Source organism: Artibeus jamaicensis, unplaced genomic scaffold, assembly GCF_021234435.1.
Source record: "Artibeus jamaicensis isolate MK-2021 breed Jamaican fruit bat unplaced genomic scaffold, CSHL_Jam_final scaffold_474, whole genome shotgun sequence".
In the NCBI taxonomy this organism is placed as follows: domain Eukaryota; kingdom Metazoa; phylum Chordata; class Mammalia; order Chiroptera; family Phyllostomidae; genus Artibeus; species Artibeus jamaicensis.
The window spans coordinates 9,248,376-9,262,248 of record NW_026522046.1 but is presented as its reverse complement, the minus strand read 5'-3'; the positions used below and the strand labels follow the sequence as shown (position 1 = coordinate 9,262,248).

The 13,873-nt window shown below is 36.2% G+C and overlaps 1 protein-coding gene and 1 non-coding gene across 3 annotated transcripts in view; one reads left to right on the top strand and one right to left on the bottom strand.

Moving 5' to 3' along the window:
• CCDC39 (coiled-coil domain containing 39) overlaps positions 1–13,873 on the bottom strand; it is a 47,984-nt gene that overhangs the window by 2,138 nt on the left and 31,973 nt on the right. For both annotated transcript variants that reach the window (XM_037136906.2, XM_053657796.1), the window contains 7 exons: positions 13,312–13,520; positions 7,487–7,610; positions 2,849–3,008; positions 2,369–2,475; positions 1,526–1,666; positions 1,208–1,384; positions 986–1,071 (listed from right to left, as the gene is read on the bottom strand). In XM_037136906.2, coding sequence (XP_036992801.2) covers positions 986–1,071; positions 1,208–1,384; positions 1,526–1,666; positions 2,369–2,475; positions 2,849–3,008; positions 7,487–7,610; positions 13,312–13,520 — 1,004 coding nt within the window. The remainder of the gene's footprint in view (positions 1–985; positions 1,072–1,207; positions 1,385–1,525; positions 1,667–2,368; positions 2,476–2,848; positions 3,009–7,486; positions 7,611–13,311; positions 13,521–13,873) is intronic.
• On the top strand, positions 3,551–3,653 carry LOC119043048 (U6 spliceosomal RNA). Its single transcript, XR_005081343.2, has one exon. It is a non-coding gene; the product is annotated as a U6 spliceosomal RNA (small nuclear RNA).

The window sequence follows — 13,873 nt, the reverse complement described above, 5'->3', positions numbered from 1 at the left end:
GTCAGAAAAAAACAAGTACCGTACAATCTCACTCATACACAGAATCTAATGAACAAACTGATCGAACAAGTAAAATAGAATAGAGACAGACTCATAGAGAGCAGGCTCACAGCTCCAGATGGGGAAGCTTTTGGTTAGAGACTGGGCAAAAGAAGAAAAAAAAGAACTCATGGACATGTGCGATAGCGTTTTGATGGCAGGTGGGAGAGGAGTGAGTGGAGGTAGAAGAGGGTATGGGGTAATAAGTGGTGATGGAAAAAAAGTGAGACACCTGTTTACAGAAGAAAAAAATGGGGTCATCTGAAAATGTTAGCTATGCAATTCTGAAATGCTAAGTTTAAAAACTGTATGTTTTCTGATAGTATAGGGATGGTCAAGTGACTGCCCACCATGTTTATGTAGCAAGAGTTCTTTTTACCTAAAACCCGTCTTTCAGGATATCCCTCTGTCTTTGTGAAATCCCTATATGGACTAAGACTAACTGACCACTGAATGTAGGAGATGGGGTCTTTTTATTCTATCACCAAATCACAAGAGGGTTGATTTAACATCCCTGATAATGGAATTCTGAATTAACACTAAACTGCAAAAGAACAATCCTTTTTCGTGCATTAAAGTCGCATCAATAAAATCAAATTCCAACTGTTTACACGTTTCTACATCTTAGTTGCCCTCTTACAGTTAAAAATTTCCCCCCTGCCCTCCACTCAGGGTTGATCATGCCAGATGCAACCTCCAAAATTTCACCTTGCTTTGCCCTCCCTGGTAGTCACAGAACATTCTGTGCCACAATGAAAATGGTGCACCAGACACAGGTTGGAGAGAAAGTTGCTCTGCTGGCTGATTCTGCGTCCGTGACACTGACATAGGCAGGTGGATAAGGATGAGGAGAACACAGGCAGATGCAACCACTGTGGCAATAGGGAAGTGGCTGGCTTGACTAAGGGTAGCGGTTAAGGAAATGGTTTCTGAACATTCCACTTACCTTGCTGATGACAGTGAAGTCTGTGAAGATGATCTAGAACTCTGACGACTGCCTTTAGTACTAGCCGTAGGTAGTTCTAAACCATTCTGGAAGAATATTCAATAGCAGTCGTTAGTACCACTGCATTTTAGAAAGAATATTTTTCATTAGATTTCACTTAGATGAATGCCATAAATTATTTTCATGAAGTGTTTAAGAAATTCTAGAAGGTACAGTTACTACCTGTTGAAAGTATGTATGAAGGATAATATAGATCTCAGCATTTTCTGTGACATTAACCAACATTCCATCAATGGTCTTGTGAAACTCTTTCAGTTCACGAAGGTTGATGTCTTCTTCTTCTAGTGTTTCATCTTTTGTGTCTTTCAAAAGACGGATTTCCTTGGTGAGTTTTGCACACTGTTGGTCAACAGTAGTTAGTTATTATATAACCCGTTTTTCAGAACTTAATATTAAATGGACAAAGGAGGATTTGGGCTTACCATATGGGACTCCAAAAATGTAAATATGATAGGTCAGTTTTTTTTACAATATCAATACCTGTTTAGTTACTCTCTCTAACTTTGGCTTCTGATCCTCAATTTCTTTATTCAGTTGAAGTGAATGAGCCTGCTTCTCTAATAATTTTTCTTTGACATTATTTGTTAACTGTCCTACAACTTCTGAAGTATTTTCCATGGTCTGCAGAAAATGAAGTATTAAAATATCAGAATCAAAATAAGTTTTATAACTTGCCATTTGTCAAGTATCCATTTAATTTTAATCTGTTTACTTTTGTATATATTATACATTCTATTGATACGTAATCTATATAATGGTTTTTTGGATTAAGTTTTGTATATAGTTCTAGAAAGTCTTGTTATGGTACTTGGAAAAATAACTCAAAAACTATTGAACACATGCAGTTTTCAGAAATTCACAATTTATCTGTTCCTTCAACTTTATTGGCAAAAAGAATCTAAATTTTATGTAGAGTCTGCTGCCAGGCCCCTTGTTTTGTCTTTCAGTGACGTGCTTTAGTAACTTTGTACTAGATTATTCTTATCTTTCAGTTCCTTTTTGTTTTGTGGAGTGATTTTTAAGGTGATTTTTAAGGAATAAAGTGAAAAGTACATTAAATAAAATAGGAATACACTATAAGTAACTAGCAGTGATTCATCAGTTAACAGGTGACGATCAGGAGTCCACCTTGTGCTTTCCACTGGGATTTTAACTATTTAATGCTTTAATCACTTATTTCTTCCTCATTTAAATGAGACATCTCTTACTATTTCGTTTTTTAAAAAATTGTCCTTGTACAAGATAACAAGAAAATAGACGTAATAAATAGTACCAGGTGACTTCTGTAGGGCTTATTACTAAACTAAGGCTTATAGAATTTACCTGGATGTCTTCCTGTAGCTCTCTGAGTTGTCTTTGTTTGTATCTGTACTTTTCATCAGCAGCTCTTTTCTGTTCTTCTAGTTGGATTTTTAGTTCATACTCATCACCTAGAATTTACAGAATTTTTAGTTTAAATTTTTACTGTGTAGAAAGTGGTCAGAGTCTTACATATATTAATTAAAGGTCTAACACTTTTGTCTAATGAAAGTTTAAATTCCTATGTCTATTTATTGAAAAGCAGCATGGGAGTATCTAGTAGAGCCACTGTTGTTGAGTCAACACAAAGCAGCTAACATGCTGCTCTTCTCTGCATGTTGGAAGTGAATCCCCTAAAGAAATGGTACCCTGTATCATTAGCACTAATAATGGAAATTATACCTGAGCACTTATTTTGGGGGGAGGGTGGGTTCTAACTCAGTCAAACATAACTATACAGCTTTCGTTGCATATATTCATTTACAAATGTTAACTCCTACATACTAGATGGAGTCACTTTTTTAAAAGATTGTTTGTAGTTGTTGTTGCAACTGTTCAACACTTGCAAGGTGTTTTCTAGAGCATAGATTTCTTTTTCAGCCTTGTTGATCTTAGCATCCAAACTGTCACCTTCCCTTTGAAGTTCTTCTTTTTCTTGAGCAGCCTATAAAATACAGAATAAAATGATTAAATAAAAGTATTTCTCATTGGGGAAAATGTCTGTTTTCGGGGCAGGAAATAGTTAACTCACAATAATACCAAGTTGCCTTGAGGTCCACATAAAGCACCATTTCTTCCTTTCACTTGATTCACAGTAGAAGATCAAATCCTCAAGGCCATCAAAATACAGCATATAGGACACAAAACCTATGGAAATGTAGTAACTAACCAAAGCCTACATAAAACTCTCCAACACAAATTACCAAAAAGTTAAGCAGGTATAAACTTCACTGAGAAAGGAAATAGAGTTAACTAGATAGAGGCTTCAGAGGGAGGGGGTATCAAATAAAATGTATTATTTCTGGCCTAAAAGAGGTTTGGGAACACTTTCTCGTTTTATATCTTAGAAAGGAGTAAAAGAGATGAGGCAAGGTACACCCAGGAAAGTAAAGCTTATCATTTCCAACCCAGTTAAGTGTGTGTGTGCGTGTGTTATTAAAAGTATTTCAACATGTTTTGAGTAATTAGTAATGCTAAAATTAGAGAACTTACTACAGCAGCACAGACTAAAACTGGAACAATACAGAGAAAGTTAGCATGGCATTTAGACAGGAATGACATACAAATTTGAGAAGCGTTAGATATTTTTAAAAGGAAAAATACTTCACAGTTCAACTTGAATGAAGTACTCAAGTAGTCAAAATCATGGAAACAGTACTGTGCCGGAGGGGTGTGGGGAGCTGTTGTTAAATGGGTTCGCTTTCAGTTTTACAAGGTGAAACAGTCCTGGAGGTTGGTGCTGATGATACACCACATGAATATACTTAATACCACTGAACTGCACACTTAAAATTGTTAAAAGAAATATTTTATATATATTTTATCACACTTTAATTTATTTTTAATTAGAGAAAGATAAATGTGGCTAGAAAAAAAAGGAAGTTTTGTAAATTACTGAAACCAGAAATTCCCCCGTGAGTGGACATACCCCATCTCACCGTTATCACTGCGCTGGGCTCTTGTAGAGTGGTACCCAAACAACCCCAGAGAACTCCAGTAGGGGCTACTGGGGATAGCATGCATGTGTACTTAAAAGTGCCCCAAACTCATGGTTAGTCAAAATCAGCTAATAATTTCATTTGTTAATATACTCAAATTCTAGTTGTGTGTATTTAAGCCAGAATATTGTCACTGAAAAGAGAAATATTGGTAATGTTTCACTTCTTGAAGTTTTCACTGTTTGAACTGTTTCCTTACAAAGACTAAGAGGAAACTGAAAATGGAATTTGCGAAAGACGCCAGTCCTTCATTGGTTACCGATCATATTTTTCAGTCAGGCTCTTACGAGTCAAATACTAAAAGGTACAAGGGTGGGAAAAGGGAAAACAAAGCAATGTGTGCCCCATAGACATAAACCTATTGTAGGACCAAAAAAGGAGGGCTTTTAAAATCCTAAGCCCCAACACTTCAGTATGTGACCTTATTTGGAAATGGGATCTTTGCTAATGTAAAGTTATCACGAGATCGTTAGGGTGGGCCCTAATTCCATATGACTGGTGTCCTAATAAAAATGGGGTATTTAGACAGACATTAACAGGGAGGACTGAAAAGACGGGAAAGCACCATGTGAAAATGAAGGCAGAGATCATGGGAAGGCTTCCAGAAGCCAATGAACACCAACATCACCAGCAAACCACCAGAAGCGTAAAACAGATTTTCCCTCAATAGCCTGCAGGAGGAACCAACCCTGTTGACACCTTCATCTCTGACTTCTAGCCTCCAGGACTGAGACAATGAACTTCTACAGTTTAAACTGCCTGGTTTGTAGTAATTTGTTTTGGCAGCTCTAGCAAACCAATACACGGGATCAGCAAACTGTATGTGAAAGATGAGATAATACATATTTTAGGCTTTATGAACCGTTACATCTTTGTCAAAACTACTCGTACCAAATACACTGCTGCTTAGCATAAACAGCCATAGCTAATACATAATTGGATGAGGTGTTATACTGGGTGTCTAAAAAAGCGGGCAGCATTTGGCCCAGAATTCATACTTTGTGTACCCCTGAAATACAACATGCAGGACACAGAACAGTGGTTAGCATTGTGACTAAATTTCTCTTCCTCAGTGATTATATATATAATCTCCATCAGGAAAGATCAACTTGGGGGGAATGTAGGATATAAGGAAGGGAAGGAATCTTGATCTAATTAAATTTATAACAAATCTATACCACATTCAAAAACAAAAGTGACAGTTAACTTCTAATGGCAAGTTTTAAGTTTTTTCCCCGGTGAACTGCTGAACTATTTTCAAAGAGTCAAAAATTATGCTTGTACTAATATAAAGTCAGCATGTGTCAAGGATTTTACTCAACTCATAAGGAACCAGTAAGATATTCAGGCAAGTTCAGAAGGAGAATTGAACAGATTTAATATAGAGTCAGAAATGCTGAAATAAACTTGCTTACAGATGTGAAACATACATTCTTATGGCAATAAAATATAATGCTTGCATTACCTTTCCTACAGAGTATAAGTCAATTGTACTACTACTAGCCAAAATTCATTTGCATTGTGGACAAGAATCATGCTTTTAGAATCAGTTTTCTACAAGTTAACATCTATCCCTACAGAGTTATAAAATAAATCAGTAGAAACACTGTCTAAGCTGTACCTTCCTGCAGAATCAGATAATCCTTGGAGGGTCCACAAGAAAGGCCAAGTCTGCAGTCGCCGTGCAGTGGCATCACTGCATACCCACTGAGTGCCGTTCCCAAGTTTCAGGCCATGGATAATTTTTCTCAACATAAGATACAGTGAGTTCAGTTATAAAGAAAGCTTCATTTTTACCTATCTGACACATGTGTTACATAAAAATGTCTTAAGTAATACACAACAAAAAATGTGAATAACCAGTAAGCTGTAGACCCTGGGAAGGTGAAGTGTGGTGTCAGGAAATAGAGAAGTGTAGGATAGCCTTGATTCATTTAACATACTGGCATTTATTCAGCACCTTCACTGTGAGCAAGAGGAATACTCTTTTCATAAAATGTGCCTGTTTTCCTGAGAATTGGATTATTATTACTAATCATAACTATGATAGCAAACATTGAGGGCTCATTTTGTCTCAAGCACTGTATTAAGAGCTTATATATTTTTTCTCATTCTTACAACAAAAGTAATTGTTATCCTCATTTTGCAAGTGAGGCAACTAAGGCTCCAAGCGGTTAAATAACTTACTCAGGGTCACCTACCTAGTCAGTGATAGAATCAAAATATGGACACAGATTACTCTAACACTAGTGCTCTTAGGTAACTCATGGCAGCCCTTGCTAGAGAAACTTAGCAGGACCTGCAACATCTAACTTCCCAATTCTTTACAAACTAGAGCCTACCTCTTACCCCTGGGGAACCCTCAGACCCTGGAAAGAGGAAAGTCCTGTTAATATTGGGCAGAACCCTGAGGTACTACAGGCTGATGAGCTATAAAAAGGGTTTGACAGCTGGGACTCATTTCTCATATGGGTCAAGTCGAACTTCCTGAGGCAAAGTGGCAGGGTGTCTCACTTAGCATATGTTAGGAGCACCTCAAGTACTACAGTAAGAAACTTGGCAGATCATGTGATACAAGTCAAAAGGGAGGGAACATCCCCAAGGGTGAGTCTGTAAAGGTGAAAATTGGGAGATCTGCCTGCTCCTATGCATGTATGAGACAGGAAGACTGAGTTAAAGTCACCATTTCCACTCCTCCTTCATGGTGTTTTGAATAACTTCCTTCTCTGTAAAGGAAAGCACACCTGTTCAGGGTATTTTTTACATGAAGAGAGAAATATACTCAGGAAGGGAGTCACATCCAATCCCTAACCACTTCTAAATTTTCCTTATGGGTTCCTAGGTGAAGACAACCATGAGATAGCAGGCAATTCCCAAATACCAGAAAGAATGGGACAGATTCACCTGCTTAGTTGCCTCCCACATAATATGAAGGCAAAGGGACTGCCTCTCTTCCTCTCTCAGTACCTGCCACGCCAGGACTGCAATGGAGTACGAGATTTCAGACGTGGTGTGACTGCAGGTGGTGATAAGGTCGAGGGGGTGTCTATAGTGAAGTAGAAGCTCTGAGCCTGAGGTGTTGAAGAGATGTGACGTGTCGGCTGAAGACACCCTGAGTGGTAGTGCGTCTCAGGGTAAAAGAGATTATGAATCTTGAATAAATGAGAGGCGATGACAGGGCACAAAGATGGTCAAAAAAAGTGTCAATGGGCAGTGCAGACCTCTCCGACCTCACAGACCAGAGGCATATAACACTAACAGTGCTTTACTATTTCCATTAGCAGCTCATGTTTTGTGGCCCTAGTGAAGTGCAATAGCTATGAAAGTGCTATAAAGTTTGAAATTTCATGGCAAAAAAAAATGCTATTTTGGTTGTTAATGAAGAAAGGATACTTTATCACAACAGTAAATCGATTAAAAGTACCTTTATCACATAATAGGTCTGTGTGTTCTCCTCTTCTCCTTCAGGGGGCAGCATAACAACAGTAAGAATTTCATATCTATTCTTCAGTTTATCAATTTTACTTAGCCGCTCATGAAACTCAGCACTAATATGGGAAGAAAAAGAAAACAAATACTTTTTTTAAAGGAGTATAATGTTCTTATAGGAGACATTTGTGTTTGTGTTACTACTGTATTGAGATGAAATATGTTCTCACTTTTCAGTTTTATAATTCAGTGTAAAGGCCTCAGATTTCACCCTGTTTGAAAGGTGACTAGTTAGCCTGCCACACTTTTGTGGATGCTGGATGAAGACACAAGTTTCCTGGGTCAGAGGAAAAGAGCTTCCTGTTTACATTGGTTCTCCTTGCTCCCAAATTACCATGCTGGTGCGGAGGGGCTCAAAGGAATGCTGCACAACTGAGCAACCTCAAGCTTAGGCAATCTAAATATTTTATTATAGAAAATAAGCAAGCATGCCTAACTTTTGCTCCAGAGGGAGATAATCGCTACCTCTGGATTCTGAGGCTGTTCACTATGCAAAGATCTTTTAAATGATAATCTAATTTTAATGCAAATCAAAACCACAATGAGATACCACCTCAACCCATTAGGAAGGTTACTATCAAGGAAACAAAAAATAAGGTATTAGCAAGAATGTGAAAAAGTGAAACCCCTAAGCACTGCTGGTGGGATTGTAAAATGGTGCAGCCACGATGGAAAACAAAAAATTAAAAATAGAATGACTGTATGATCTAGCAGTTGCACTTCTGGGTATATACCCAAGAGAACTGAAAGAGGTTCTCGAAGAGATGTCTGCACAGCGGTGTTCACAGCAGCATTATTCACAATAGTCAGGTGAAGGCAACCCAAATGTCCATAGACAGATGAACAGATAAACAAAACGTGGTATATACATACAATGAAATATTATTCAGCCTTGTAAATATTACATATTACATGAATGAACCTTGAGGACATTATGCTAAGTAAAATAAGCCAGTCACAAAAAAAGACAAATATTGTATAATTCCACTGATATGAGGTATCTAAAGTCGTCCAATTCATACAAACAGAAAGAGTGGTGATTACTGAGGGCTGCAGGGAGGGAAAAAGGGGGACTTATTTAATGTTATGTGCTTTTCTACAATCAAAAAAATAGTCTAGAACAGGACAGTTAGTGTCTCTCCTTGCCAGGCATGAAGAAACACGAGAAACTCATAGTTTACATTCTTAAATCTGCTGGTGAAGTTTTTCTCTTTATTCCAGTAAATTTATATTTTATGAACTCTTTTTTAACTTATTTTATAACAACACTAATAATGCCAGTATATTCATGGCAACACGGAGGCGGATGCATTTGCCTGCTACAACTGCATGAAAGTGAGCCCTCCAACCACGGTGAAAAGGAATCTTCAACCTACCAGTTTTCCCACAGCTAAAGAAAGTTGATGCTAAAACATATTAATAACAAAAGTTACAGTTTTGCTTGTTTTTAAGTAGCGCTGTTGTTTCATCAGAAAATATTTATACATCCTTTATGTGATTATAAAAGACAATGTTTGTTCCGCCAGCTTAAGATGGTTAGCTGAGCAAAATATATTTCTTTTCCTTCCTAAAATGGAAAAGAGCACAAATATATTTCTCCTTCTTCCTAAAACTGAGAAGACTAAAAGAAAAAAAAACCACATCACAGCTCTGGGAATAAGAAAGATAAAATTTTTTCGTGAATTCATGAAAAAACAGAAAACAAACTGGGTACTAGATTCTACTGACAGGCAGAACAGAGATACACACAGATTAATGCAGAAACAGGAGCCATTTTTCAGCAAAGAAGTCTGGAGGAAATCTAAACTCAGAAATAAATAAAAAAAGGAAAAGTGATCTCTGAAGCTATTATCAAGGTAATTCAGAAAAGAACTGCCCAGAGAAAGTATAAAGAAATGTTGTCAGGAATTATCTGTGATCTAATAACTGACACCCCCCCCTCCCGGCCCTGGACTACCAGAGTGCTAGCGTTGTATGTAGGAGCTGGAAGGAAAAAAAAGAGCATGATGTCATTCTAGGCCTCCACAAGACTGGAGGTTAATTAAGAAAAAAAAGGCAGTTCTATGCAGGAATGAAATAATGTGTTCACTGCCCCAAATGAGCCTCTTTAGCAACAGACTAGCCCAGAGCCTACAGGCAGCCTCCCATTTAGAGTAGAAACCTGCTGGAGGAAGAGATCTTCCTAAATGCAGAAGAAACTGATACCAGATCACTAACTCCATCACTGTGATTATTAACTAAGCAATTTTAAGTACATATAACAGAAAGCCTAGGACCATCAGACATTTATGGAAAGTAAACAGCATGAATAAAAAGAGCAAAATGAACAATGACAGAATAGACACTGAGAAACAAAGATAATGCATTGGACAGAAGAGAACTTTCAGAGTGTTCTAATTAGTATCCTCTGAAAGATGAGAGGATATTGCATCCAAAAATACCCATTAAACAAGAATGGACTAGAAGTGAAGGCCGACCTAAGAAAACCAATATCCACTAAAAATAAGCAACAAAAAGTTGAATAGCATAAGATGTGAGGAAAAAAATTAAAGAAGTAATAGCAAAGGCCCTGGCTGGTGTGGTTCAGTGGATTGGGCACGGGCCCGTGAACCAAACAAAGGGTTGCTGGTTTGATTCCCAGTCAGGGCATATGCCTGGGTTGCAGGCCAGGTCCCCAGTGGGGGCCATGGTGAGAGGTAACCACACATTGATGTTTCCCTCTCTTTCTCCCTCTCTACCCCTCTCTGAAAAGAAATATAATATTTTTTAAAGAAGTAAAAGCAAAGTATTTCCCTGACCTAAAGAAAGACTTCAAAGAAGTAATTGAAAGAGCTCACAAAGGGTCAAAAAAGAAAAATGAAAAAGATCAAACACCCAGATACATAAGGAAAACTCTCAAACCCCAAGATAAAAAGATTGTCCCATGTTTCCAGAAAGAAAACAAAAACCAGGTTCCCTACAAAATTAGATAAATTAGCCTGAAATCAAACCTCTTGTAAACAACACTATAATCTAGAAGGATATGAAACAATGCTTTCAAAGTTCAACTAATTCAAATAAGGAGTAGAACATATTTATTCTACTGTATGCTATAAACTTGCAAGGACTCAAATTTCAGAAAACAGCATAATGGAATACAAATTCAGAACAAAATCCAGAGAAATTAAATGGAAATCCAAGAAAATAGGATGACAAAGGATACACAAAAGAATATTCAACCAAGAAACAAAGTAAAATATATAGCTAGATTGAAATTATTGGGGGGCAATTGGCTGAACAGTTCAAAGCAAGTTGTAATAAAATGCCTCTTTTAAAAGTAGAGACATAACATAAAGAGCAATACCTGAAGTGATAATCAGTGATTTCAACAATGCATGAAAAATGGAGATAGGAAAGGCAGCAATAAAAAATGCTAAAAATCTTAACCTATTTTGGGAAGGGAAAAATAAAAGAGTCAAATTAATCTGCAAGCATTCACAGAAATATAGGAAGATTAAAGTTTTTAAAAGAATAACCAACAAAACAGTTAGTAATGTATGCTCCAAACAATAAAAGAGAAAAACGAAACTGAGTGAAATCAATGAAAATAATGGAAAGACAAAAATACCCACCATATGACCCATATATTCCACGTCTAGATATTTACCCAAGAGAAAAGAAACCAGATGCTCATACCATGAACACAAATGTTCATAGCAGCTTTATCTGTAATAGCCAAACACTGGAAACAATTCAAATGTTTGACACAGGTGAATGTGCAAATCAGTTGGGACTGATGCACACAGTGGAATATTATTGCTTCACAATAAAGAGCTGGGTGTCTGCCTGCCTCCTGTTTGTATACAGCTCATGGACAAGCAATGGGTTGTACATTTTAAAATGCAAAATGGTTGGAAAAGTTTTAAAAAATTATACTTGATGAAAAATGAAAATTGTATGAAATTCAAATTCCAGTGTCCGTAAAGTTTTGGAACACAGCCATCAATCAGTGCTTATTTATTTGCATATCGTCTATGCCTGCTTTTCCTCTACAATGGCAGAATTAAGTTGTTGCAACAGGGACCATATGGCCTGCAAAACCTACAACATTTAGTATCTGGCCTTTATAGAAAATTGTGTGGGATGCAGCTAAGTAATAAAGGGGATTGTTTTAGCCTTCAAATTTGAAAATTAATTAGCTAAGCATCTATCTTAAGAAGTTAGAAAAAGGAAATCAAAATAAGCCCATAAAAATAGAAGAAAAAATAATAGATGTGAGAGTAACAATTGATAAAATAGAAAATAAATTCAAAATAGGAAAAAAAATCAAGATTTGATTTTTTTAAAGAGCAATAAAATTCATTATTTGCAAGACATCCCACTCAAAAACAGATATAACTGAAATTAGGAATGAAATACTAGAAATATTACAGCTATGAAACAACTTCATCACAAACAACTTTATGGCAGTAACTTTGAAAATTAGAGGAAATGGAAAAATTTTCCTAGGGAAATATATAATTTACCAAAACTGACGCAAGAAGAAGTACAAAATCAGCAACAACAAATAAAATGAACCAACAGTTGAAAATCCTCCTCACAAGGCTCCAAGCCTCCAGTGGCTTAATTGATGAGATCTTTGAAAAAAAATCCTATTACAAACTTGTCCAGAGCACAGAAAAATAAGAAATACAGAAAAATCATCTTACAGAAATAGGCATAACTGTAATAGCCTTATAACTTGCAAGGGCTGTAGAAAAAGAGCTGTAAGCATAGATGAAAAACTACAAGAAACATTGCCCCCCAAAACCCGATGTATACAAAATACAATATGTGACAGACAAGCTGCATTTTTTCCAGAAACATAAGGTTGTTTAACTTCGAAAAATCAATCAGTACATTTAATTATATTAACTAATCGATGGAGCTATATATCAATGAATGCAGAAAAAGCATATAATAAAATTCAACATCGACTTCAGATAAGACAATATCTAGACAAAGAATGAAAATATGTGGGAGTGCCCTTAATATTATAAAGAGCAGCTCAAAAAAGTTTACCACAGTAAACTTCATACCTAATGATAAAGCAGTGAAACCTTTCCCGCTGATTCCAGGAACCAGACAAGGGCGCCTGCAGTCACCACTGCTAGTCAGCAGTGAACTGGAGGCTAGACAACAAGGGCAGTGGTGCAAGGGAAAGCAATGTTACACAGATTGAAAAGGAAGACAAAAAACTGTTATTTGCAAATGACTGAGTAAAATACATGGAAATTACCATCTAGATCAATTACTAGAATTAATATGAGTTTAAGCAAGGTTGCTGAATACTTAATATACAGGAATCAACTGTATTTTTACATACCAGCAAGATAACACTGACAGTATATTAAAAATTTTAACATGTAGACAGAATAAATCTTATAAAAGATATGCAAAATCTCTAGGGAAAATTTACTTAAATAAACAGTTATTCGGTATCCATAAGGGAAAACACGTTAATGAACCCTTACATAAACTATAGAAAAAAATCAATTCCAAGGGAATTAATGGTCTTAATGTAAAAGGAAGAATCTAAAGAATGAGGAGCTAGCCAAAGGAAAGAGAGGAAAAAGCATAGATTTATGGCTAAAATACATCCCATGTATTATAGTAAATGGCTTTTCAGATGATTAAGTAAAAGATGGACATCCAAAGTGGTAGAGGGAGGAGTCAGTTCTTCTGACATCACCCTAATCTTTTCAAAATTCATTAGCAGTATGTGAAAATTCTACTTATTACCTTATGTTTTGCCGTTCTTGATCAGCAAATCTTATTTGTGATGTAAGCATTGTTTTGTGAACCTTAATTTCTTCAGTTCGTTCCTCCATTGCTGTGTGTAATTGCTGTTTTCTTTTTTCCAGAGAAAGAACTTCTTCTGCTTTACTATGAAGCATTTCACGAGTACGTTTAACTTGAAGTTTTAAAAGATTGTCTTCTATCATTAAATCCTGTCAACATAACAACATTGTTTGATACCTAAACAAAATATTTTTCTTTATTATTGCTACATAAGTCATACTTGAAAATACAACAATTTCTAATTTGACCATTGACCAAGATAAAATAACTAGGGTTAAATTTAGATTGCTGAGTCATGACTCTGGTTTTTCTTTTCCGTTCTTTCCTTTTCATTTATTTGAAAACAAAAAAACAATTTGTGGCTATTCTAAGTCTTTTATTATAATCCAATATTAAATTCAAGTTTTGCTTTAAAAAAAGTGAAAACTTAAGATATCCTGAAAATGTATAAGTCCCTATAAATGAGCATTTTTATATTCTAGCTAAATCTCATAAAATAATG